The sequence below is a fragment of the Lepisosteus platostomus genome, chromosome 23 (assembly GCF_059453375.1).
Source record: "Lepisosteus platostomus isolate fLepPlt1 chromosome 23, fLepPlt1.hap1, whole genome shotgun sequence".
In the NCBI taxonomy this organism is placed as follows: Eukaryota; Metazoa; Chordata; class Actinopteri; order Semionotiformes; family Lepisosteidae; genus Lepisosteus; species Lepisosteus platostomus.
In genome coordinates this window covers 9142666-9170148 of record NC_142633.1, presented here as the reverse complement: position 1 = coordinate 9170148, position 27483 = coordinate 9142666, and the positions used below count along the sequence as shown (strand labels likewise).

Below are 27483 nucleotides of genomic sequence, written 5' to 3'. Positions count from 1 at the left end.
AAGACCTTTATAAATTGACTCGATTCACCTCTGACCTCTTTGCCTGAGCAACACCGACCTTTCTTGCTGACGTAGGTGATCAGGAGTTACAAAAAATGTTTCCTGAAGTTTTATTAACGTCCGGAAATGACTGTATAGCAATTTAGAGCCACTCTTGTTTTTAAGAACTGCAATTTGGTAAAGTGTAACACGTTTTATTTACAGTAGCAGTAAGTAGGTGTTTTTCTTGTTTGGAATACGAGGGGTGTACCGAAGGAAGACCTAGTTTAAGATCTGTAACGGATTGCTTTTACTTGGAAAAAACTGGGACCTGTTATGTCCTACTACAGTATATAAGCGTACGGTGCAATTGTGCATCAAGCACAGAGGTATCATTGCAAAAATAAAAGATGAAAGCCATCTTACAAGACTGAAGCTCCTAACGTGTGGTAACCGGCAGAGGACACACAGTACAGAACAGCACCTACATTCTATCCATCGCCCTTGATGGTGACCCCCTGCCTTGGACCTGTGGCATCTCTGATACAGGGTCAAAGGCGGCCTTGTGTATAAAATTGCTGTCATGCTGGGTGTTTCAGAGGGTCCTTCCTATAGTCTCTACCGGTGTTGAAGTGGAGATCTGACGTAATGTCTCAACTATAAATACAAGATCTGAACGTTCAGGCTTCCTGCGTAGGCTCTCAGAATGTTTCAGTGCTCTTGTTCATTAGGGCTTATAGCATGTTTTTTACTCATTGAAAAATTAAGATTTATTAAAAACATTGGTATCGTTTTAGTTTAGAACCACAGTAACTACATCATCACAGAGGTTTCTGTATATTCCTGGAGATGTCAGCGCAGTGAAACAATGCCCAGAGTATCGGTATTCAACCTGTAAACAGGCTCATTCTGTTTGAATGGTGAAGAACCACCAGAGAACAACCTTGCACCTTCCATACTGACAAATCCTACCCAACGGTCTGCTTCAGAATCAGCAGTCAAAACACTAACCAGGTTCACAGATGGAAACTATGGGGAAGTGCTTTAAAAGTGCAAGCTTTAGGCTTTTGGTTACACCAGGGGTTGTGGGAGTATGGAACAGGCTACCCGATCATGTTGTAGCTACCCAGTCTGGCTTCTTTCAGAAAGCTGCATCGATCAGCTACTAGCAACCGAACTAGACAGGCAGAATGGCCTTCCTGTATTCTGTCCTTTGTTCTTATCGCAGCCACTAGGTGGCACTGTCTGTTTAAATGATCTTTTTCAACGGGACTAAGAAACGAACGTGGAAGGAAATCAAATTGGTGTATGTATCCTGTGATGCCGTGCTTTGCAGATTTTTACGTGTGCATGGAAATAGTGTCTTAAGACTATGTAGGAGTGAAAGGAACATGCAGTAGATAATAGCAATTTGATTAACTGATCATCAGTAATAATAATAATAATAATAAAAATTAATAATAATAATAATAATAATAAACTTTATTTAATATAGCGCCTTTAAAGGTGGCTTCTCAAAGCGCTTTACAGGATGACAACAGCAATAAATAAGAAGAATACACAAGATAAAACACAATTACAATATATAGAGGAGACCGTGGATGGTGGTACTAGGAAGAGCAGAGGGGTGAAGAATGGAACCAGTTCAGTAAAGGCTTTTCTGAAGAAGAGGGTTTTGAGTCTGGATTTGAAGGAGTTTAGAGAAGGTGACTCTCTGACATCCTTGGGCAAAGAGTTCCAGAACTTGGGGGCATAGCAGGAGAAGGCCCTGTCACCCATACAATGTAGACGGGCTTGGGGGACAGTAAGGAGGGCAGAATAAGAAGAGCGTATTTTTCACTGTTGATTCTGCAGAAATCCGCTGGGTTGGTTTTTCATTGCTGTTGAGAAATGTCCTCATATCCAGATTGAATTAGTATTTGTCAATAGAGCTCTACCTCTTTTGGAAGGTAGAAGAATGGAAAAAATGCAACATCCTGTTCAAACTGTATGCTGTTACTTGCAGAGGCTCAAGCACATTATATCTGTGGGATGGTGGCCTGTACTGCACATGAGCGTAGGGTTTCTGATGCTGTGGAGCTATTAATGGAGAGCCTGTGGGTTACTGTATGTAATGAACAGGCAGTGCCAAGGTGCTACAGTATTGCTAGTTTAACAGGACAGTGGTGTGGGCTCGGAGCTTTCGTTGTGGAGTGAAAGGGCAGCGCTGTCTCTGGTGTGGGTACAGGGTGCTGCGGACACTCAAGAGTTACATCTGATTCAGGGTCACTGGGGAACAGGAGAGTTTCCCGGCAACCGAGAGGAAACCAGTCTGTAGCTGTGAGGAAGAGGGTGCAGTCAGTAGTCTGGTGGCCTCTGTAATCTGGCACAGTGGCTGAATGTTTCCTGGAGAGTCCTTTTCACAGCTACGAGTGAGCACGCATACTTGGGTCCTTCTTTTGGCTCAAACCGCCACCCATTTTTGTTTAGGAGTTACATCTAATTCAGGGTCACTGGGGAACAGGAGAGTTTCCCGCAAGCAACAGGCGCAAGGCGGGGTACACCCTGGATGGGACACCAGTCCGTGACAGGGCTGACACAGGCACAGGCACATGTACCCCCATCTTGCACCCGTTGCTTGCTCACACCAGGGCCAGTCTTCCCAGAAGCCGGTTAACCTCCCAGTATGTCTTTGGACTGTGGGAGGAAAATGGAGCACCCGAAGGAAACTCCTGCAAACGTGGGGAGAGCATACAAACTCCTCACAGACGGCACCCCAGGTCCAGAATTGAACCCAGGCCCCCAGCACTGAGGGGGCAGCAATGCTGACTACTGCACCACCGTTCTGCCCCTGCTGGCTGAGACTGTTCTTGACTATGCTAATGATCTTGATTAGGCAAAAACAAAAGCAGGAAAGCTTAAAGATGTTGGTGTTTCCCCCAGCTCTCAACTAGTAATACAGTATTAGTTGGCACCCGTGAATGAGGGAGGATTTCTGACAGTCTGCATGCTCTGTTTCACACAGTAGGGATTGTTCAGCCTGTGTGGATTGAAGTCATGGCATAAGGTCGCCCAGCAGGCATAACTCTTGGGCTGCAGCTCTTCAGCTCTGCTGACAGCTGTGGCTCTTTGAGAACCGGTCCGTTGTCTCCTGATGGTCTCGTATCGCGAGGAGCGCAATGTTTGTGGAAGAACACAAGCGAGACGCCACAAACTAATTCAGAATGATCCAAGCTCAGTGGCTTGTTTGAGTGCTTGTAGCGAAGTGATTGGTGGCTCTCATCCTGCTGTTTTATTTAAGGGTCCCAGACTATCAGCTTTGACACCATGGCTGGGATCTTGTTCCACTCCTGCTACCCTTTGTGTAAAGGACTGTCTGCTGCTCTCTTGAATGCACTCCTTCTGCTTGTGTCCTGTGGTTATTGGTTCAGTCTAACCCAAAGGCACGTATTTGGCCGAGTTTTCTCATCTTTTCAGTTCTTTGAACATTTACATTAACAGGTCTGCTCATAACATTAAGACTAAAGAGTTTCAGTTCATTTAATCAGTCTCCGTAGAACCTGCGTTTAAAGCAAGGATTAACCCCGGTTGTTTATTGTGTAAACTGAGTTTAGAGCAGTGATTGTGTATGCAGTACTCGAGATATCTCATAAGTATTCGTTTACATACAACGTTTGTACTGGACTTATTCACTGGATCAAAGGATTGCAGAGGGCTGTAGTATATTCCCATTTTTCAGAGTTACAAGTGACTTTGCATTTTAAAATAATACTGAGGTCATACTAGTGAAGGACAACATAGCACTAGAATCTCGATTTGGACAATAATAAACGTTCCTCTTTGCCCCAGTGGAATAAGTATCATACCACTCAGCTAAGCTAACTGCACTATTGAATCATTTTATTTTCCTTTTTCCATCTGTAAAGCGCTTTGAGTGGAGTGTCCAGAAAAAGCACTATATAAGTGTAAGCAATTATTATTATTATTATCTGCATTGTTTTCAGTAACCCATTAAGAAAGTTTAAAGGTCCTGATCTGTCCTGGAGCTAATGAGGAATCCTTCCTCTCATGTATCATTGTCATTCTGGAGGCACATCTGTCCAGCCAGCCTCGTGGGCGGCGGTAGCAGTAGCTGGGATAGTGAGCACCGCCTATAATGCATCTGCACATCAGCACCTCCACAGGCGCTGGCGCTGCTCCAGAGAGCAGCTGGACTGTAGCTGGAGAGCAAGGAAAGAGCTGCACCCTCGCTCCCCCGAGCCGGTTTCAGCCAGCTCGGTCCTGTGATCTTCCGGGCTCCAGGCATGACTGTAATGTGATCTTTTTGAACATGATGGGGGATCATGGGAAATCTTTACTGCCCATCACAAGGAACAGCCCATTAGTCTGATTTTCACTGTTTCTCCCCCTTTTTAGGGTGACGTCTCAAGAAATGAACCAGCCCACACATGGTGCGTGTCATCAGGTAAGTGTTTTAATGGGATGTTACCAGACTGCACTGAAGGACCACTGTTGTTACAGTACGTTTTACAGAATCAGGAGAAAACAAGTCTCAGTCCAGGAGCAAAACCAGTGAACTTGAGATGATATGGTCACAATGACTCAATAGCTATTTGAGCCACAACACAGCAGGTCTGTTCACCACAGTACTGAAAAAGCTGGTGCCCATTTTACTGTGTTCATTTTCAGATATCTGTAGGCTGCAGTTTTGTTCTGACTGCAAGTACTGCTATAGCAATTAAAGGCACTAGAAAATAGGACACATGGCTGAGTGTTATTTCAGCTTAACGTTTGCACAGGCTGAACCACTGAAGCATTTACAAGGAGCTTTCTAGAGTAGTTCTTTCTACAGCGCACTGTAAATCCTATTGCAAAGTGATCATCAAATACTGGTCCTAGACAGCCCCAGTCCTTCAGTTTTTAATGCAACTTGAAGTGGTAGCTAAAGGTTCTGTTCATCTTGAATAATGAAGTCATTCTGTTTCTTTTTAGTCATTTAGAGCATCACTAATGGTGAAGGCTTTCTGCCCTGAATTTTCCCATGAGTTTTCTTTCTTGGTTTGGCGGAGGAGAGTGGGTGATTTCAGCGGTAGCCACTAAGAGTCACTCCTGTGAGAGATCAGATGTTACTTTTTGTTCTGTGGCAGAATTGTCACCACCCCACTCACCATTTGAAACTATTCACCACTTTCATTAAAAAAAAAAATTGGAACATAAAAAAAGAATTTAATGCTTTCAAATTATAGATTATAAACATTTTTATAAAAGCAAGCTTAATAAATATGACACATAGACAAACAAAAAAAAATGTTAAACTATTAGCTTTAGGCAACATTTAAAAAGAATAGGCATTAAATATCTTTGCTGTATATTTGTGTTGTATGCAGTCTGACTTTAGGCCCTGAATGGTTTAAGGCAGAGTTCCAATATTTAAATTAAACAAATTCCTATGTGCATGGATCAGCTCTCTCCTCGCTTTGCCAGTCCACCCCATCGTGCACTGTGAGGTTAGCTTAACTGTACAGGGATACACTACACCAGGGTCTGTTGTGGCCGGCTCTCTGCTGTATTGCCTTTTTACGAAGCAAAAAAGAAAATTAATAAGAATCGGAAAAAGAGGGATATTTCAAGCTTCCCAGGAGCAGAGTTAGGAGCCATAATACTGTCATCAACACAATAAATCCAGAAGCAGCGGCGGGAAGCAGCCCAGTGTTCGAGTGTGACTGAGTGAGTGCTAGTCCCCACCCAGGCTCACTGGTGAAGCCCTGCAGCGGGCCTCACTCTGCACCACAGCACCAGCTCTCTGAATCATTACCCAGTGGCACAGGCCATCCAGAGCCACCGCAGGCACGTCCCCGCAACACAGCCCAGCCGCTCCTGAGAAGGGACTGAGGGGTGGAAAACCACTACAGGTCCCACTATCGCCAAGTGCTCGTTTTGCTCATTCATGGCGAATGACATCTGAGAGGGCGCCCACTCACTTAGGAGAACCCGCTACAAAAATCTAGTGTAAACTGTACAGGGAAAAATAAATTTAGGTTCTTCTGCAATTACCTGACAACCGTGTGCTTAATTTAAGAATGGCAAAAAGAAAGCTTAGTTACAGCCCTACAGTCAGGCCCATGCAAACAATTGACCCAAGAATCCTCTTTTGGGCAGACTTGGTTCAATGGCTTGTGTGACCCTGAAGAGACAGTTTCAGGCCACTGCTGCGCTCAAGAGCTGTCAGCCTGTTCTTCACCCTGGGGAATCATAGCCTCTAGTGATGAAGACAAGTGGAAACGAGACTGGTTCCGCTCTCCTTTCACGGATTCGAGATTCCCGAGCGCTCAGAGACCCACTGGAGGAGGGCAGTCAGCATGCGGGCTCTGCTGTGATCTCCGGCCAGGTTTTCCTGCATTTCCTAAGGGCCTACCTCCGCCCTTGCCCAGGATAACCCCCCACACACTTTTCTTTCCCCCCGCCTTCTTCGTATCTCATTTTACAGTTGGAATATAAAACAAAAAAAAAATCAAAGGTGCTACGGTTTGACAACACTGCTGCTGTTAGTTTTGGTTTGCCTAATGCCGCGTTCAGTCCTGTCTGTGCTGCCGTGACCCACAGCCGCTCTCCTGTGTGCAGGGAATCCAAGCCCAAGGGGAGATTTTACAGCGGCAGTCCGCCTGTGGTTCACCTTGAGCTCTCCCCCGTCACAAGGGCCAGAGGTGAGTCTCTTGACTCGCCCGCAACCTGTTTTATGGCCCTGATTTTGTTCTCCTCCTCCCAGCTTGGCTGTCCTCTTGTCTCCTTCAAATCTTTTATTGCTACAAAGTGCAAACAAAACCTGCCCCCCCCCTCTTCAAAAGGTCCAAAGCAAATCATTTTATTCCGATGCTGTTAATGGGAAAGCCACGTCCATGCTCAAGAAGTCCACGGAGAATAAGGGGAAAGGCAGTCCATGTTCTCATGCCGAGTGCATTGGTGTTGCAGAATAATGAGTCCTACCGCAGCCTCAGTCTGCACAGTGCAGTTCCACACTGAGACCCTGCAGTGTTGCTCGTTGCTCGTCCAGGAAGATTACACCTCCCTGGAACAAAATTGTGAAACGGACCCATTACATGGAGTTTTGCATCATTTGTACAGCAACAGTGTTTAGATCCTTTCTGCACAGGACAAACATGATTTGAAGGAACATTTTTTTTAATAGCTTGGACAATGTTAATAAAATATGCATACAGCATACTTTATTGATGGGTATATGCATGTTCTGGTTTCTCCTGACAGAGGTAGAGAAATGATGAGCTAATTTCATTTTGGAGATTTAATGCAAGGCTTTCTTTGAAGTAAATGATATTCCTTCAAACACTGTAATATATCTCCTAATCCATCTAACAACAAACAGTTAGGCTTGGATTGTACTTGGATTAAATCTCTAAGATACGGTTTAAGATCAGTTAAAAAACAAATAGCTGGGGTGGGGCGTGAGAGGATGTTAGGCTGGCTACACCATAAAGCAAGGCTGCACTTCATCGGCCAACCTTTCCCACAGGAAGAGAGTCTGCCTGCTGTATTGCTGTTTGCCCTGTCCCTCTGTAAGAGGTGTGGCAGGTGACTCACCAACAGCAGCAGGGAGGAACCTACTAGAATTCCTCTGTTAGTTCTAGTTTTATTAACACCTGTCAAATTCTGTTGTGGTGTGTAATAAAGCAACAGATTGTGAAGAAGGAAGCATCAGAGCAATGGGACAGAAAAGGCAGAGGAGAGTGAGTGACCAGCCCAGCTGTCCATTACGCTGAGCAGGCAGGCTTCACGGTGATACACAAGCGAAGACCCTGAGGAGGCAGGAGCACAGACGAAAATAAGGAGGGCACACGAAGACCAGTGGAAAGAAGCATGGCAAGCAGAGAACAGAGAGAGGTCTAGGGAGTAACAGGCAGAAGAGGGGTGTCACTTACGACGCAGTGAGGGTGGAGTTGAGCACCATGGTGGTCCGTATCCGGTACAGCTGGGCCACAGTCAGCTTCTTGTGCTGCTGCACAGGGGTCTGGGACTCTGAGGGGGACCTCCTGGCTGTTTCCGTTTCACCGGGGCTACCCTGCTCTACCCCAGGGGCCCCCACGGGGCTGCAGTTCCCAGCCCCCGAGTCAGAGGGCGCCGTATCTCCGTTCTCGGGCTCTGACCCGCTGCTGCTGCTGCTGCTGGAGTCCCCGCAGTTCCTGCTGGCTGCCGTGCCCATACCCCTCTGTGCCCGGCGAGCCTCTGCCCTCTTCAGGGTGTCCGTCAGCTTGCCCGGCCGTTCGCCGGGCGCCTCGTCGAGCTCGGGCCGCTGCGCCGGCACCTGGAAGAGGACTGCTCCGGCGGGCTGGGGCCGGGAGTCCAGGTGAGACAGGCTCTTGCAGTGGGACAAGCCTTCCCTCCTCTCTGCTCTGTCCCCTTCCCGGGACCCCGACCCGTGCGCGGAGCTCCCGCGGGCGTGGCCCAGGAGCTGCAGCAGGTTGTCCTCGGATCGGGACTTCAGCGTGGAGCCCTGTGAGCCCCGGCGCCGCGGCTCCACCGGGGACCGCCGCTGGATCCTGGAGGAGCGGCCGGCGGAAAGCTGCAGCTCTCCGGAGGTGGTGTCCTCCTCTGTCTCGGCCTCCTCGCCCTCTGTCTCTTCCTCCTCCTCCTCCTCCTCCTCCTCCTCGCTCTGGCCCTGCCTGTCCCTCCGGGCCAGGTCCCCGGGAGACAGCGTGCCATAGGCGCTGTCCATAGACAGGGAGCGGCACTGGGGGTCGGGCTCCATGCCGCCGGGGTCCGCGGGGCCCCCCGCCCTCTTCCTCTGGACCTCGGGCTCTGTGCGGAGCCGCTCCTGGGCCCCTGGCGTGCTGGGGCGTGGGGAGCCTGCCTCCCCCCTGCCGACGCGCCCCGCCCTCTCCGGCTCCGGGGACGACGAGCTCTCGCCCTCCTCCATCACCACCACCGCCAGCGTCTCTGTGGAGCTGTCCGACTGGCTGTGGCCAGGACAGAGACAGAAAAGCCATTTCAGTTTTTCTTTGACAAGTTTACAGTGAACGCTGCCCTATTTTTTTTGAACACCTGCAGAGATTGACTGCTGCTGGACCCAGCTGATGTCTGAAGTCAGCCGGAGATGGAGCTGTGTGCAGGCGTGACAGTCCGGCGCCGTCCTGCAGATACCTTACCTGTTGCTCTCGTTCTGCTGTTCCTTGTGCCGCAGGCAGGGGGAGCTGGTGGTCGAGTTGCTGCTCTCCTCCCCCTCCAGTTCCAGTCTTTGTCGGAGTGTGACTTCTTTGCGCTGGGACTCTTCGGACTGCAACCGCTGTAGGAGATTCTGTGCGCGCACACACACACACACCCAGCAGCACCAAGATTACCATCACACACTGCGCATCATTAACAGTGACAACACCTGTTCACTTCTGCCTTGAACAGCTGCTCGAGCCCGGCTTCGTATATATCGTATCTGGGTGCATTCGAGAGAATTCACAGTATTTCTACAGATTCATTTACACAAACTGGCAGCCTGTGAGCGCAGTAACCATGTGTGTGTTTGTATTAACTTATGCAAATAATGCATGATTGGACTTCTGCACCTTTTTGTTATTTTCTTGTCAGTGTCTGCCTTTACCCCTGTAAAAAACAGCACTGTGCCTTCCACATTCCCTATACAGTTTCCAGCAACGTACAGTCATTTGTAAAAGGAGGTACTGTACTTTTATTCTGCAACAGAAACAAATTTACTTCAGTGCCATCTGTTGGACAAAATATGAACATGCCCATTTGTTAAAGCCATTGCAAATGCAGTTTAAAATACAGGGGCAGGAAAAATGTATGAATTTATATGAATGGGTGTTGCCCAAGGATATCAGAGAGTCACCTTCTTTAAACTCCATCAAATCCAGACTCAAAACCTTCTTTAGAAAAGCCTTTGCTTAACTGTTCCATTCTTCACCCCTCTGCTTTTCTTAGTACCACCATCCTCAGTCTCCTCTGTATATTGTAATTGTTTTATCTTATGTATTCTTTTTATTTATTGTTGTTAACATTCTGTAAAGCGCTTTGAGAAGCCACCTTTAAAGGCGCTATATAAAATAAATATTATTATTATTTTAAACATGAATTCTTAGTCTAACATTACGTAAACTGGATCCTTTTTTTTTCTTTGTGCAGCATCATCAATAGTAGACACAGCTGATTGAAGATGCTGAACAGAAATCGCTTATTCCTGCTAAGCAGCCTGGAGGCCATCCAGGAAGCAAGGACTGCACCCAGAAACAAGAGCTGTGAGGCTACAGAGCACAGCAGCATGCCACTGTGACACCCAGCACACACATCGCTGCCGGATTGAGTTTTTTAATTCTGATAATGAAATAGCATCAGCAAATCTTTGTCTGGTAGGTGCACGTTTAAATAAAAGCAAACTGAAAATCCTTATGCGCACTTTTGCATGCGTTGTAGTCTGAGATTTCCCCCATCTGCACACGTGTGTGTGTGTATGTGTGAGTGCAGGACACGTGTGGCAGGCAGTGTGAGGGACTCGTACCTGTGCGTTGCAGATGGCTTCAATCCAGCTGCGCCCCTGGGCGGCGCTGTTGGCCTGGAAGGAGTATGCTGCTACTGCGCTTCGGAACTCGTTGAGGTAGATGAGGAGGAAGGAGCCTGGAGACAGAGAGGGGACCGAAGTCAACACCACGCTGGGCATCGGCCAGGTCAGGGCTGGGAACAGAAGCCCCAGTGCACTGTGGGTACCGGGCAGGCCACTCACCTGGGTCCTTGAGCTCCCGGCACACCACGTTGTGTATGAGCAGCGGCTGCCGGATCACCTTGGCTCTCTCCACCCGCTTCACCGGCTTGGTGATGAGCAGCAGGTCAGTGAACAGGAAGCAGTACACGTCCATCTGAGGGGGGAGCAGGGGGCAGGCAAGGAGTCACTATCCCCGTCACCTCGGGCCCTTTCCCTGATTGATGCATCCATCCATCCATCCATCCATCCATCCCCCCATTTTCTAACCGCTTCATCCAATACAGGGTTGCAACGGAGCCAGAACAATTGACGAGTCTGAATTTGTAAACCCTTTCAAGTAATCCTGTTGATCTCAATGCCCACTTGCTGCATTTTTAACACCCCTCACTGTATAGACCCTAGATTCCCTCGGGCAGATGCAGTGCTTTCGGCTGCGATCCAGTGCTTGAACGTGCACTGCGTGCTCTTACCCGGCTGTCCCTGCCCTCCTTCATGCGCAGGGGCCCCTCCAGGTGGAGCTGGCGCGTGTGGTCAGGGGAGGTGCCCATCATAGGCGCGGTCAGGTCGAACCGGCTGAACTCCCGCAGGATCTGAGGGTCAGAGAGGACGCGCTGACTTATGGATCGCCAACGACCTCGTGGCAGTGTAGCACCAGAGAGCCTCCATAGCCCCCCTGTGACTGAGCGGAGCCGCACTGTCACGAAAAGCAGGAGGAGCGTTCGAGCAGGGCGGCCCAACCCCCCAGCCCCTCACCTTCTCCACCTCCTCGCTGCCCCCCTCCATGGCCTCGTAGGGATCGATCCTCCCGGTCACCGTGGCCAGCTTCTGCTGCTCCTGCTGCTGGCGCATCTGCGCATCCACGCTGTTAATGAAGCCCTCCACGGACTCCACCTGGGACACGCACACACACACGGGGTTAATCACCCCCACCTCCTCCAGACACCGAGACAGCACACTGACCGCTGAGGCACGGCTACAGACACACACACAGATCAGCCCCTGTGACACTATACCGGCGTGCATCTGCTTGGTACTTCTGCAGCATTCTCCAGAACTCAAGTGTTCTCCGGCCATCCATTCACTTTTTTCACACTGCTTTTCCATTGCTCATGACCGTCCTTACCATCACTGCATCGCACTGGGACTCAGTCTGACCTGAAGATGCTATGGGCCAGTACACTTTCGACACACAAGGCGCAGTCCTCCCCCCCCAGCCCCCTGCCCCTGGTTTCCTCGATCCCTCACCATGCTGATGACGGCGTCCCTGGCCGTGGGGTCGTCCGTCTTCTTCAGTATGCTCTTCAGCAGCAGTGGGTACTTGGTGAGGCGCTGATGGGGCTTCACCAGCATGTCCGTCAGCTTCAGCCGGTTACACTGCTTGTGTGTCTCGGCCCACTGCGGGAGAGCAGGAGAGAGAGAGCCCACACACACACACAGTGAGACACGGGCACACAGCGGCGCAGACAGAGCAAGCCACAGCGTCGCTAGCTCAGAGGCACAGAAACTCATCGGCGGCTGGCCGCGTCTTCGTTTTCTCCACTTAAAAACTACCGCGCAGGAGGTCGCGGGAATTTGTCAAAATGTAGAATCAGTTCCTTTCGGCAGGTTAAATCTTTTTGATTTTTAAATAACACGTTCAAGGCAAAGAGGAGGTCCTTCTTTTGGGGATTCTCTGTGTTTCTGAAAGGACGACACTATAAAGTGCAGTTTATTGTAGAAGTAACGCAGCTACTCTGTCTCAGGGTATTTTAGTTTGGTGCTTTACTGTGATGGAGATTTCAAACAGCAGCACTTTCATGATTTCCAATCCAAACACAGGTAGAAGTGCTGGAAAACTCATTTCCGAATGGGGCCCACAGAGGGGTAAAGAGGTGAAGTGGAAAGAAAGTTAAATACAGAAATACACTCTCGAGGACCAAGAGACAGACAGAGCCTGACTGGCTTCCTCACCGTGACATAGATCTTGAAGAGCTCGTTGTCCCTCAGCAGACTGCGCATGTACTCCATACAGCTCTCCTCCTCCATGCAGTAGTGGATGTAGGGCTTGAACCTGGTGCCGATCTGCACAACCACACAGGCAAAGGGGCAATTAAAAGTAAAACACGTGGCACTGCGCAGTGCGTTTCTGCTCGCAACAGCAGGCCCACACTCATGTTCATCATAAGGGCAAAATTGACCACACCATGTACCCTGCCGCCCACTGCACTGCACTGACCTGACCTGTCAATGGAAAACGTCCTGAAACACCTGCACTGCAGTCCTGTGTCGAGCTCTACTGCCCAGGATTCTTCTGCATGGTCCCTTACCAACCCTTAATGATGAAGCCTGCTCTGTCATATTGTTCAGCACTGAATGGCAGGGCACGGCAACCTTTGGACGTTATGACCCCGCACATGGCTTCCCAGTACATGAGTGGGCTGTTCTGTCTTGCACGCACGCCGCAGGAGGCCGGGGCACTCACGGTCTTGAAGCCCTGGTGGAAGTCGGTGGGGTCGAGCGGCGCCCTGCTGGCCCGGGCCCTCTCCAGCGCCGGCAGCATCACCTCGGCCCACAGCCCCGTGTGCAGCTGCACGATCTCCTGGATGTTGCTGAAGAGGCGGGAGGCCTCCACCTCGCACAGCAGGCCGCACTCCTGCAGGTTGAGCAGCCCGCACAGGAAGAGCTGCAGCGACAGACAAGAGTGCATCATCGCACGTGTCACGCACACGCGGCGCCGTGACATGTGGCTCTCACTCTGTAGCAATGTGACACGCAACATGAGACACTCATTTCGTTCTTTCTGGCTTGCTGAGATGAGGCACCTGGCTTCTCCGCCAGTCCGCCTAGTGTAGCAGAAGATGCATTAAGAGTAAGATCTTGCATAATAAAATATTCAATACAATAAAATACAGCATTAACCATAAATTCTCAAGTAATAAAGTATCACCTTCCCAACAACATTTAGTACACTCTTAAGTTTATATTTGTTTTTTTAAAGAATAATTACAATCATACTGTCTTACTGTATGTCACATAAGAAAGGCCATTTAGTCCAGCTAGCTCATTTGGCTGCTAAAAAGGAAAGTGAACTACAACATATCTTCCTAATGTCAGAGCGCCTGCAGGAGGTGACCGGGCTCTAGGACAGGCTGGAAGGGGGGGGGACTCACGTCAGTGATGACGCGCAGCTTCTTAATGTAGGTGGCTTCGGTCTGCAGCAGCTCCCAGATGGCCTCCTGCTGGTGGAACTGCTTCCTGGTCAAGGACTGAAAGGGGAGAGGATGCACGTCACCGACGGCAGACCGTGAAAATCACCCGGGAGGACGACATCAAGCTCAGCTCCAACAATTAAAAGAAAATTCCAAAAACGGTCTGTGGCTGAAAGTGTGGTTCGACTGGACCTGGGAAGAATGTCCCATCACTCCAACCATTACCATGTGACAACAGAGAAGGTGGACCTGAGACTGCCTGTTGTGTCTAAAGTCCCTTTTCACAATAGTCCGTACTGCATTATGCAAAATGTCTTGATCTGTTCATAATTGACCCATTCGGGAATAATAAAGCTCCAGTGTCTCAGTGTTTAAGACCATGTCTGGTTCTCTTAACCCAATGGGAGCAGGTCTTGCCCGCTCTGCTAGAGAAGGGCAAACTGCCCTGGGATTCAGCTGGCCACACGGTGAGTCCATTCTCACTCTGTTACACAGCACTGCAATGGATCAGCAGCTTCAGATTACCCCCATCATGCATTTAAAACTGTTCAGCCTCCTTTGCTTTTGTCCATCTGAATGAGGCGCCAGGCTCATGTCTGCTGGCAGGCTGCTTCCCATGCCAGTAGGGTCATGGCTGAAGCCAGAGCCTGGCAATAAGCGATTCAGAGGGCTCTCCATCAGCGTGCAGTGCTGATGTCCCTGTATAACCCAGCAAGTCGTCTCGCAGAGCTCAGGCTGGGGGTTATCAGCAGGAGCCCTGCCACACCTCCCACCATGTGCAATGGCAGCCTATGCCTGCCTTTGACAGGAGGTGGCGCTGTGCCGGATCAGCACAAGCACAGCAACGCAAGAGAGCTGTGAGTGGGAATTGAAAGAGGGACTGTTCCAGGACAAGGGGAAGAGCAACATGGTTTCATATATCCTGCACACATGGAAAGGGAAGACGATAACAATTGAGTTGCACAAAGCAAATATGTACTCTTGCTTCCTTGTGTGGTGCATTACAACCATTTCATGAATAAAGGAATCTAAACAGCCTGCAATAAAGCTATTTACGTATTGTCTAGAATATGGGGTCTGCGCCTGCAGTTTGTGGATCAGTAAGGCCTGAAGGGCATCTCCGGTGTTTGTTTTCATTGGGTGCACTAGTACAGGCTCCGCACTAGTATTGCGCGTTCTAATGCGTGTCTGTACTGTGCTCGCAGTGTGTGTGTCGGGTGGGTAGGGGGCGCTGTACCTCAGGGTTCTCCAGCAGCTGCTGCCAGGACTCCTCCAGTGCCAGGTTGGTCTCCTCTTCCTCCCAGGAGTCATGGTGGAAACTAAGCTGGGTGGGGACCTTGGGCAGCCCGAACAGTGTGTAGGAGTGCAACTTGTTTTGGAGCTGCTCCACACGGTCCAGCTCCTGAAACACACGGAAAGAAAGGAAAGGAATTATGGGAGCAGCAGCAACCTTACCACACTGTCTGATGGGCTACAGGGCTGCGATGAGGTACACCAGCTTCAATTTCTAGATCACTGAATGCTATGGGGTATGCAGCAGATCGAGAAAATGTCATGAGACAGTTGTCCAAAAGTAAATGGAAAGACCTCTGGACCCTCTCCAGAATGGAGTTTATTTTTTATTAAACCAGAACTTGTTTTCTGAATTCTTCTGTCTCGTTACAGATCACCTTAAGTGAGTGTTTGAAGGTGTGTGGTGGAGAAACTATAAGTATTTCTACATATTTGTAAGTGGAAAACAATGCAATAAGACCACCCCATGTGAACTGGATGGGGCATCAGCTAAAAGCTCCTGACAGAAACCATTGTTTCTGACTGACCATGAAGGATCAGACTGGCGAGTGCTGACAGAATACACAGAGGGGACAGGAATGAAAGCCATGTGCTCAGCAGTGCTGAGCAGAGGACTGAGGGATCATGTTTAAAGAGAGCATAAGGAGAGACACCAGCCCCCAGAGACACCCTGCCGCCTCCGGCTGAGCCAGGCTGACAGGTTTGAGTCGAGAAGGGGTGTCCCAGAGAGACCCCCGTCCCTCTTCCCTAAAATGAAGCCAGATGGCAGGACTGGGAGGGACAAGTCAGTTCACAGCTGTGTGGCAAATGACAAGCAGCAGGTATTGTCCTGACACTGCAGGGGGTGTGTGTGGGTAGAGGGGTGGCAGGTTAATGTAATGATCCCTTGAGTGGAAACTGAAAGGCATTAATATTAACAATCCAATTTAAAAGCACTTTCAAACTCGCTGTTTAGTAGCACTCGCATAAAAGTACACACAACGGAAGTAAACCACAAAATCCCACAGTATACTGACCAAATAAAGCCAACACTGAAACAAAATGACACATTAAGGGCTACAGTCCAAAGAATCTTTGAAAGAGTTTTAAAAACGCTGTCTGTCTATATTGATCTGGAGTTGCACGCAAGAGTGTGTGGGGAACAGGGCCTTTGGCAGAGTGAGGTCTGACTCAGTGAAAGAGCTGATCTGCACTCAAGCAGTAAGTCCTTAAGATAACCTGGAGAGAGAATTTTCAGTGCCATATAAGTGAACAGGAGAACCTTCAATTCTACTTTAAAATTTCATTGGGGAATACTTCAGTTTAAACAGAACAGGACTTAAATGCTGAGGCAGATTCAATTAGCATATGAATCTCAGACCTCTGGACATACTGCAGAGTTATGTAATAGGGATTTAAGGCTTACCAACAGTGCTATCTTAAAACCTTATACTGCACTATGTGAGTGTGACAGGATATCCAGTTTTTAGATCTTTCAAAACTGAAAAACAATGCATTGTAATTTAGCACTTGGGTGATGTCATTGGGACACTTTTATTTTTAAGCTGCCATCACCTCATGCCCAAACTACGCCATTTATTACAAAATGCTTTTATAAAATGGAAAAACCAGCTCCAGGCGTACTGATTGAAGTCTGATGGGTGTTGCCTTTCTTCATTGTTTTCCTGCCAGTCAAACTGGTTTAATAAAGCAAGCATGAATTCTAGAAGACTTTAAATATTGTGTGTTAAACAGGCTAGAGATGGAGAATGTTTTTAGTCATTACGCAGATAATAGTAGGCTATTTATAATGCAATGCCACTGGCAATACTAGAAAAATGAAAATACAAGCAACATGTACCAAGATGTCTACTTGAACCTTGGATGTGTGTTGTTGACTGCCACCTTGTATGGGAAAGACCTAAGCAAATATTCCTGGAAATGGTTTAAGAAGGATTCACAAAATAATCTGAAGGGAGTTCAGAGTAACTCATCTATAGAAAATCATTTCAACATCTGTCCTGTTCCGATAAAGTTCTTTTATGGTTTTGCCCAAGCAAATAGTTGAGTCACAAACAAGATACTTTGAGAATCGTCAGGCAGTAAGAATGAGATAAAAACTGAGGCTGCAGTATGTTAGGTGTGGTTAGACCAGCTGTTTTGATAGTTGTCAATGGTAACTTAACAAAAACATACACGTTTCCTTTGTCTGCGTCATCTCTAGTCAGTTCAAACACAATGTCTTCAGGTAAGAAGATATTTGTTGAATATTATGCTGTCTTTTGAGCTAAAACCATAACTTTCTGAAGTCACAGGGGACTAATAATTCCTTGAAAACGATCTTTTCTAAATGAACATTATGTTACTTAATTCAATAAATGGAAAAACTGGATAAACATAGGCCTGAGATGTTGTTGTGGCTCCTCTCGAAGGTGTTTGTGCCCGTCTCTGTTTTGCCTTTGGTGGTTGGTGTTCGGGGGCTCAGAAAATTGAATCAGTGTACAAGTGTAGGGCTCTGAAGGCACAGAGGAGCACCAACAACACCGTTACCACCCCCAGAATCAGCGCTGACCTCTGACCCACAAGCCCTGTTGAAATACATCAGGGGTGGGGGGAGTTTCCTGTTGGACACCACAGTCCGCGCCTGTCTGCCAGCAGGGTGACACCTCTGCTATTTCCCCTCTCTGGGAAGCCATTTCTGACACACGTGCTTTTACCCAGGGTGTGTCTAAAACCGTGAGCATCTGTGCCCGTCTCTGTGCTTTCCACAGGCTCCCTTTTCCCACAAAACGCTCTGCACTGGGATTCACCAAAGCTGCGGCGAAACAAAAACCTGATTTTCATTGGGATTAGATTGACTTAACTATCATCAACTTTCCCATATTTAGCTTAAGTCGTGGGGTTTGCAATTATACAAGGCGTAAAGAGAGAATCCCAACCTCTACAGAGGGCTATACTTATCAGACACTTATAGATGTATTTTATTCCCTTAAAAATAACACAATGCATTGAATGTTTATAACGTCACATGAAACTGTGAAGACCCTGAGTCACTCTCTGCAGTTTAAATGCTTCTTATTAAAAGTTTGTAACACGAGGAGCTTGTTTTTTTTAACTGTGACAAAAAAAAAGGCCTTAGGAATAGGGTCTGTTCAGTGATAGTTTTTGTAATTTAAAGCTCGTGGAGTAGCTCTCGAAAGAACACCGAAGTGTCAGGCCCCGTCAGGCCTGAGGGCTCGTGGGCCGGGGCTTGACGTCAGTCCTGCCAATACTGAGGCCCAGGCCCCGAGAGCAGGGGGGCTGCAGCCTGTCCCATCACTCACCCTGCCGAACGGCCCCGCGCCAGCGGAGGAGCTGAAGAAGCCGCTGAAGCGACTGGCGGCCCGGTTCTTCCAGTTGTCGGGCCCGGAGCCCACGCTAGGCAAGGAGCCACCCAGCTGCGACAGCGAATCGGGGGACGGGATGTTGGCGTCCCCTAGGAACTCCGTCATGTTCTTCCTGCGACGAGCCTGGCCCTGCGGGAGAGGAGGGGGGAGGAAAGAGGAGCAGATGAGCACGGGGACAAACTGGGAGGGGGTGCGGCGCTGGTGTGGCGTCCATTTGCGGTCAACCCCCACCCCCACCGTGCCTCTGTCCCCCTGCGTCCAGCGGTCAGGCCCAGGGCACGGGCTGCTCTTGGATAGGGAACAGAGCCCGGCTTAGCAGCGTGCACGTGGGAATATTCAATAAGGGACGAATGGGTGTGGAAAAGAGAGGGATCAGTCAGAGCAGGAAAGAGAAGAGGGTACCTGCTTCGACAACCAAATGCAAGGAGATGTGGCCACCAGTGGTGTCCGTCCCAAGTCTGACGCCTACGCCTAGTGCTGCCAAATATTACAGCCCCTGGTGAACAAGGAGCTCAATACGAATGGCAAAGTGAAAGTACTGTTGACTCTTGTAACACAACATTACTTTAAACCAGTCGCATCCCTGAGACGTGCTTATAAAAATAAAGCATTTCTTAAAAGGACTGAAGAATATTTTGAGTAGCTGCCAAACTGCCCAACCGGATTATGGTAAATTAGAGGTGTCGACCTGAGGACTACTTAACGAACAACAAAGGAGGAAGAGCCACAGGTGTTTTTCTTCACTGGGCTGATTAAATACTGTCATGGACGACAAAAACACAAAGAAATCCCATTTCCCGAAAAGGAAGAGCACTCTGTCTTGAAGATAGAGCATGACCTCCTTCAGGAGTTTAGAAACTTTGAAGGAAGAGCTCAGTTTGTAATACCGGATATATAATAGTGTCTGCTCACAAAGACAGGGGATCTTGAACATCCAACTTCACTGCTGTACATAGCGCACAAAAAACCAGTCAGGGTGATCCTACTGACTCAGACTGCTCAGAAACAAGTCTGACAAGAGAATGTGAGGTGTGGATTTTTATGGAAACAACGAAGGCACCGAATCTTTGCTTTGAGCAAAAAATAAAAGGCCTGGATGGTCTGTGTGTAAAAAGGCAGCTATTTTACTGCCCTCGGTACATCAGTGGCAAAACAATGCACGTTTTTGGCGCTGAGCTCTCAGCAGCTTATAATGCAAACCCTGTTACTGCAGCGACGGGATAAATTGCTACTTCTTCTTTCCGATTTCAAAGCTCTCCTCAAGGCTCACTGTCGCTCTTGGCCTGCGTGCAAAGTCACCGGCGCCGAATCTGGGGGCAGGTGAAGAGAACGAGAAAGAGGAGACAAAGGACATGCAACAGAATCGAGTGATCGGAGGAGAGTTAGTGAAGAACACATTTTTCTTCAAGGGCTGCAGAGGGAGGGAGAAAAAGAGGGAAACTATAGAGCGGCCCAACGCCTAGAAGCAACCTTTCTGAGATCACTCTTCTTCAGTGTCAGCGAGAGAAAAGGAGCCGGGAGAGGCGTGACAGAGAGAGGACTCCGAAGGAGAAAGGAGAGGGTGGGGAGAGGGGGGGACAGGGATAGCTGGGCAGCTAGCTGTCACCTCATCCCGGCAAAGCTGATCGGCTTAGAGACCCAGAGATGTAATCCAGCCACAGACAGAGAAGCTGCAGGCAGCAATCTGAACACCACACTACACTGAGAGGCAACACAGAATTCGCAAACCAGTAGTCAGATCTCTGTCTGGAGGTGAAACACAGGTAAGTTGGCCTTACCACAGCCTGGAGGATCACCAGCAACACGTATTATGGTGCTGTTAGGCACCATTGAAGGCACCTTGTTGCACACAGCCTAAGGATGAATTTAAGCGGAGCACGAATTATCCTCTCAACCTGAATTACTGGTAAAGACGCAGTTTGCTCTTTTATCGCAACCTCTTTACACAGTACGAAAGTCACCTTCAAGCACCAGGACTATACCCAAGGAAATAAAAAGCAGAAAATAAAGCCGGTTATCACACATCCCCAGCCCCCCCGTAAAATGAATTTCCTGGCCGGAAAACAGATTGTTTTTTCCCTGTGAGCTCACAAGCCAAGAGTCCTTTTCAAACAATTCAAGACTATTTTTACAACTGCTCAGGCCCCTGTGGATTAAGCCAACATCTATTGCACAGCTCGATAAGCAAACAGTCCCCCAGGGACATCCTAGACCTTTGATCGGGGAATTTCTGCAAGGTCTCTGCCAACTCGATAACAAAGCACGCAGCTGTCAGGAAATGGTCAGGAAAGGCTGCGCACTAAAGTACTTTTAGAAGCAATGACTGAAGTTTCACACAGCAACATTACACCAGCAGGCTTGGATCATCATTTATTCTTAATCAATCAGATGCGTTGTAACTAGTATTAAAGTAAATGATTAAGTGATGGGCAACAAGAAACATTCTGCTGATTCCACAGGTTTCTATAGAACGACTTTTTCTCCCACGGATTTGGAAATATTTGGAATAATTTACCAAATTTCGGGGATGGGAGGACCTAAGGAATTTTAAGCGCTTGAAAAAAAGGCCCAAAAAGATCACTCAAAATCATCACCACCCTCCTTTCCATTCACAGGAAAAAATAAAAGCTGGCAAGATCTGGATCTTAAAAATACAGGACAAATAAAGAGTAAGTCCCAGGTATGAGAGACTTTACAGAATTTCTTCTTGTACTTTGCCTGGAGTGCTTCCAAAAATACTGCACTTAAACCCTGATAGCACCCGCCACTGCTCAACTTAATCACAACATCTCCAACAGCAGCAAAACCAGGAAAAGGTTTCAATTTATATCAGACACTAAACCAACTAAATTCACCTCCTACGAGATCAAGAAGAGTGTCTTTTCCTGCATGTCAAGCGAAAGGGGACAGAGCCGTACTCACCATGTAAGCAAAAGGCAGATCAACAGCACTGAACACCATTGTGCCTCTTCAGCAGAACACATGGCCCATAGCGCAGACAGACGCCGTCCGATCGGGGCAGCCTCTTATGAGCTCCCAGCTCGTGGACACGCGCCAATGCAGTCCAACACTGTCTAAATCGAATCGCAGCATTTACCCCCCCAAAAAAAAGACGGGACAGTCCCGGGGGTATTCCAACAAGGACGACGACTCGTGGAAATGTGCCACCCTATCTCCCCCCCCCCACCTCCCCAGCCTCCCACAAAAGGATACGGATCCGTGTAAAGTTTCGGCACGCTCTATCCCCAAGCCAAACTGTAGGCTGCGAATCCCAGCAAGAACATCCTTCCCAAGGATCTGGATCTGTCGGCATCAATTACTCTGCGTTCCGCCAACTGAGCCGGCCTGCCTGCATTGCTGAGGGGGATTGCGCTGATGTCATGACAACCTGAGGATCCTGCCCATTGTGCTAGCCAGGGGAGTGGGCGGGGCTAGCAGCCACATTTGCATGCAGGGGGAGTGGCCAGGACAACAGCTTGGACAGCCAGCAGCCCAAGTCTGAACCACAGATGTCAGCTGTGTGGGTTTTTTTCTTGTCTTTTTTCTTGTTGCTGTCCCTCACCCCTCACCACCTTTTCCGTCACAGCTCAATGGCCCACTTTGCTCCCTTCAATCTCACTGCCCACACTAATAATGTGCTCTGCACAGCTCCCCCTCCAAGAAATGAATGAAGCAGCGTCACAGTAGCACGTGCTCTCGGGCCTGTTTGCCAGCCGCAGGTTCAGATGGATTAACGCCCATCGGGTGGGGCAAGCGTCTAAAAATACCTTCCTAGCAAAAACACAAAACAATAACAGCTCCCGAGTGCAGCTCAACTGCAATCACCTGCCATGCCGTTCTGGCGTCACCAGTTGACGTTTGTCTGAAGTTGACCGGTTTTCCCCCAACTTCTCCCAGATCATTCTGTGTTTTCTTTTCACGGAATAGTTTCTCTCTCTGCCTGGGCTTTAAGCTCCCCATGTCTCAGCCACGTCTCTGAGGCTCTTCCTCTCTCGGGTTCTGCAGATGTTGCAAACCCTACTTAAAACTCAACCGCAGTCTCGATTTCTCAGCAACACAATATCAGCTCCAAATTAAATTCATTGATGGCATCGCAAAACTGTACAATTTCCAACACTAAGCACAAAACTAAGTGAACTTTGTGAAACTCTGCGGACTGGATAGTCCCAACACTGTCCAAAACCCCTGTTCTCTCCACGGGCGAGAGGGAATTGTGAATCCTGCTCGCTAGTCACTGTGATGGACGAGCGAAGACAGGTTCTGCAGCAGACGTTTCACCCCATAAGTGTTCCCACGTGATCTGCGTGCAGAGTTAACAAGTAGTTTTTGTCAGTGGAACCATCCTGAAGTCGAAAGCGATATTTCTATTGGATTAAAAGAGGTGTATTCACAAGTCGGCTTGTTTACAGTGTCTGTGTCCGGAAGTCTGGGAATTACATCTATGTTTGAAATGCACCCATCAATGCCAAATCTTTCAAACTCCAAAGCATAAAAATAGCATTATAGTTCCCTTTCAATGTGTTTTGTTTTTTTTTTTTTGGGGGGGGGGGGGGGTTTACTGGAAATGACCAGTGTCACATTGTTGTCTGGCCAGGATCCGTCTTTATCTGCTTTTTCTTTGAATTGGCAAAACCCCCACCTGTAGTTCAGCTCACAGGGCTTTCCCAGGGACCGCCCAAACTCCCCCCAGCTGACCCGGAGCAGGACAGTAACATCTAAGGCAGCCCTGCTCTGATGAAAAGTACTGGCCCATTTCAGACAATGTAATATAAACAGGTTTCTACCTGAATTCTGACTTTGTAGGTTGAACTCTTAGATACATTTATGAGATCTGTTAAAAATAGCTTCATAATCTATCGCAAAAACTTGTGTTGTTCCTTGGTGGGTCAAGATCGCTGTTGAACAGGCAGCCTGATTAATGTTATGAAAGCAGCTAGCACTGATCTTGATGCTGCTGACTCTAATCCTTGTTAAAGAGTGACTCAGGTTACACCAGCCACACTGACACGGAACTGGAGTGCCTGGACGTCTAACAGCTGATACAATCTGTTGAGGCCAGCAGCCGGGTGACACAGATCCTCCGAGTAAGGAGAATACAAGCTATGCTTAAGAATATCAGGGGAGGATGAACAACTGCAAATCAAAAAACAACTCAGAAATCATTCAAATGACCTGATCACTTGCTTCTCCTCATTCAATTTTATGGAGATATGGTAAGCTCCGCCTAAATGATTCCTGTCCCGGCTTTTAAGGTGCCCCCGAATCAATAGTCCATTTGCTCAGGGCTGAGCAAACTGAGCAAATGTTGCAACGTTGCTGTTTGCAAAAGTCTCAGCAGTGTAGCTGTTTACAGAAGATTCAGTGAGGCTGCATGTCTGATTCCAGCTTCTCACACACAGCCCCAGTCTGTGACAGAAAACACAGACACTAAATCACAGACACTACGTTTTTAAGAACAGCAGCATGATGCCTGAAACATTGCGCAATGTTTTTCTCTAACGCTTATTTTCCAGTCTGATGATGAGAGGACAGACCAGTTTAAAAGTGGAAAGGCTAAAAACAATTAAGAGCTGTGCTAGGAACACAAGAAAGATCTTGAGGTTGCTGTTATTGCTTAATAATTTGTGGAGAGTGTCAACAACCTAAAAGTTTTCATAAAGCATAATGTGAAATCTCTCAATCAAGACCAAAAAGAGAGATTTACAGTGGAGATTTACATACAGGACTCTCAAGGGGTGACTACATTCCTAAGGACTGCTGTACTGGAAAAGCCCTCTGTGGGACAGTAGCTTGGACTTTGGACGTCCAGATCCCATGCAGGCTGCAGACTGACAGGACAGTCAGCCACTTTCAGTCTCCCATAACCAGCAATTACCTTACACAACCTTTCACCAAAATTACGCTTCATGCAGTCTGGAGAACTCCAGCAAGGAAACCAATAGTCTTGTCCACCTAAACCGAAGTCACTAAGTTCAACACAACTGGAGTCACACAGCCCGGTTATTTTCACAATGGCCAAGACCTTCTGTCACAAAACGAATCACTTCTAGGTTTGAAGACAGGAAACTGTTTAACACATGCATGGCGAATCAGATAAGTTCCCTGTTTGTTTTGTCAATTAGCTTCTTGCTTCTGAATTTCCTGGAAGAGTTTTTTACTTTGATATTGAGAACAAATGAATAGAAAGACAGAAGAGCACCTCTTAGACATTGTCAGCTGGAGAGCTATGATAGGAGCCACATATCAGGAAAACTGCTGCTTCACGCTCCTCTGATTGGTGATAAGAGGAAAGTTAAACAATAAATTTACCTCCAGGCTTTAGCTGGAAGAACAATCTGAAATAGATAGTTCTGTAGAGAAACTGAAAACCCCCTTTTCGTCTAATGGCATGATGCTCAGATTTCTATGTAAACAAGAAAAAGTTTACATAGAAATCAGCAGCCAGCTGATTCAAAGATGACTGAGTAAACATGTACACCAGGGCCTGAAAGCACGGTCGTTTCCATTTAATCTCCATGCAGAAGTGCTGCCATTCCCCAGGTACTACTGTCACATAATGTATAGGCAGGTCACTCTTCCTGAAAGAGCCAGGTAGCTAGGTTTGAAGTGTAACTGTGTGATCGCTATAGCTGTACAGATTCTCTAGAACCATCCATGATCACCATTACCCTTAACATTATTACTGCAACAGATCTTTTCAGCACAGACTGATAAAACACCATCCAGTACACTTTCTGCAACAGGGGTTTTCCTCATTGCATCCAGAAATATGAAACACATAAAATCACTATTATTTTATTGTCTTAATTTATTCTTATGACATTATTGCTTTTAATCAATTCTGTTTCAGACATATATGAAATGATTCCGGCTACTACATAGAAAATATAGCAGACTACATTCGGACAGTCGATGATAATATGTACGTCTGATACAGCACAGATATCCGAAACTTAGTGAATTTGTGAATATCTTGATCTGAACATAGAGGGGCCAATACTTCTGTCTGTGACTACAAACATATAAACGTAACTAATAAAGAACACAAGATTCATATATAAAAGAATAAAATATTTACTAATCCTGCTTACACTTGCATATATGAACCAAATGCCATGTCATAAGACCCACACATGCCACTGGCCCGTTCAGATTTCATGAAGGTGCTTCATTTTAACCAGTCATCAATATTTCATTAATATTTAAATGACTACCTTAAAGAACACGCAGTTCCTCTTCAGTTAACACTTCATCTACGAGAGTGTCACTGTGCATGGCAAAGTGAGAAATAATCTGCGCTGCACAAGCTTGTCCGAGCTTCTCATTAAAACCAAATCTGGCTAAACTTCACAGCCAAAGAGTTATTCAAGCAGTTTGGAACTTATCCAGAGATCTGAGGTTCTAGTGTTCAAAGGCTTCGTGATCCAGACACCTGTTCACGCAACACAACCCCCCCCCCCAGGCCCAGTTACAGGGTCACCTTGTATTCCAGCTGTGGTTCGGGCCGGACGTAGGTGCGGCCCTCCACTGGCTCGCTCTCCGTGATCAGGTGCAACAGGTCCCAGCTGCGCCAGGCTGTCAGGCGCCCGAATCGCCCCCTGATCCCACTGTCCTCTGGGACGGGGTGCAGGGCCCCCTTCTCCTTCATGCTCCTTCTCGCTGTCTCCTCCTTTTCCACTCCGCAGTCACACGCTGAGCCCACCCCTCACACAGACAGAGCCCTGTGCCCGAAAGGTGTGGGCGCCAGTAGAAAAAAAAAAAACTCTAGCTCCAGGCCCAAAGGGCTCTAAACAGCTGCAAACACACAAACCACCTGACTGCAAATCCAGCCTCTGAAAAACAGAGGCAGCAGGATAGCAGTCCTTCGCCCTGTCTCTTCTAACTGATACCCATGTGAAGGAAGTCTAACAGAAATACAGAAACGACTAGAGGAAACGCAAACAGAAAAATGGTCCTGGTTCCCAAAAGGAAGGAGAGAGACCACAGTCCACAGCCAACCAGCCCCAGCTCATTCGATTAGTCCCAGTCTGCAGCAGGACCCACCCTGCTGTCTCCTCCCTGGCCACGCCCACCGGCCACTCATTGGCCCAGCAGCGCCGTGGGTTCGAGGCGCCAGCCAGTCACAAGCGCCCCTGCTTCTAAAACTGGAGGGCTTCGCCCGCCCCTGCGAACACAAGACAATGGCCACAATGACAATGACCGGTGGGACACCTGGGCTACTGGCCACCACAGGGGAGAGCATCTGTCAGGGCTGACACCACAGACACTGAAGGTGACAGGTGAATTAGTGTGGCCAGAGCAAGAGCCGTGAGAGGACACTGACAACAAATAACTTCTGCTTAATATTATTAGGTTTAGATTCATACTGATATATATTTATTATTATTAATAAGAAATTGCACACACACAGTTGAAGTACCTTAGATTCTAGAACATTAAAACAGCCTTCTGCAACTGATGACAAATCTCAGTGTTTCTTCTTATTATTAACACTGTTAATACTGTTGTTGATGCTGTTACATAAAACCAAATCTGATATTAAAAATGATCACTTTCTTAGATAATGGACTTACAGGTCAAAATGCTAAGTTTGACTTTAATTTTTCATACAGATCTAAAGCTTTGCCATTAACTGGTGACTTACTGCCCAGACAGAGGGTATGGGCCTGCATTTGCGCTCACAACAGAAATGAAATAATTTCATAAAATCATCTCAGTGCGCACCAGTCTTCTTGAGACATTTGATCTTAAATCACAATCAAAACAATCACGACATTAGGCTTTAAAAATTTCCCTGAAAATACATTTGCTGAAAAAAAAACTTCAGTAGCCAATGGTCTTGATGGAAAGAAACTACAGTCGCTAATTGTGGTGTTTGGCTACTACTTAGCATCTTTACACATACCTCCTTGCTCTGCAATGCCAAATTAGAAACAATTTCTCTGCCCCTCTAAACGAT

The 27483-nt window shown here is 47.7% G+C and overlaps 1 protein-coding gene and 1 long non-coding RNA gene across 7 annotated transcripts in view; one reads left to right on the top strand and one right to left on the bottom strand.

Moving 5' to 3' along the window:
* Nucleotides 1–4410: 4410 nt before the first annotated feature.
* Nucleotides 4411–27483, bottom strand: part of LOC148642002 (pleckstrin homology domain-containing family G member 5-like) — a 102257-nt gene continuing 79184 nt past the window's right edge. For all 5 annotated transcript variants that reach the window (XM_088617255.1, XM_088617253.1, XM_088617254.1 and 2 more), the window contains 13 exons: nt 18462–18653; nt 15104–15268; nt 13828–13923; nt 13140–13340; nt 12629–12739; nt 11924–12073; nt 11432–11569; nt 11149–11268; nt 10700–10832; nt 10478–10593; nt 9117–9265; nt 7893–8927; nt 4411–7024 (listed from right to left, as the gene is read on the bottom strand). In XM_088617255.1, the coding sequence (XP_088473381.1) occupies nt 7015–7024; nt 7893–8927; nt 9117–9265; nt 10478–10593; nt 10700–10832; nt 11149–11268; nt 11432–11569; nt 11924–12073; nt 12629–12739; nt 13140–13340; nt 13828–13923; nt 15104–15268; nt 18462–18653 (2616 nt within the window). In that variant the 3' untranslated portion in view covers nt 4411–7014. The remainder of the gene's footprint in view (nt 7025–7892; nt 8928–9116; nt 9266–10477; nt 10594–10699; nt 10833–11148; nt 11269–11431; nt 11570–11923; nt 12074–12628; nt 12740–13139; nt 13341–13827; nt 13924–15103; nt 15269–18461; nt 18654–27483) is intronic.
* LOC148642003 (uncharacterized) lies at nt 6541–10364 on the top strand. 2 transcript variants are annotated; one of them, XR_015929628.1, is made up of 3 exons: nt 6580–6662; nt 9019–9255; nt 10105–10364. It is a non-coding gene; the product is annotated as an uncharacterized LOC148642003 (long non-coding RNA). The 2 variants fall into 2 exon arrangements; XR_015929629.1 differs by lacking the exon at nt 9019–9255 and having other exon boundaries at nt 6541–6662.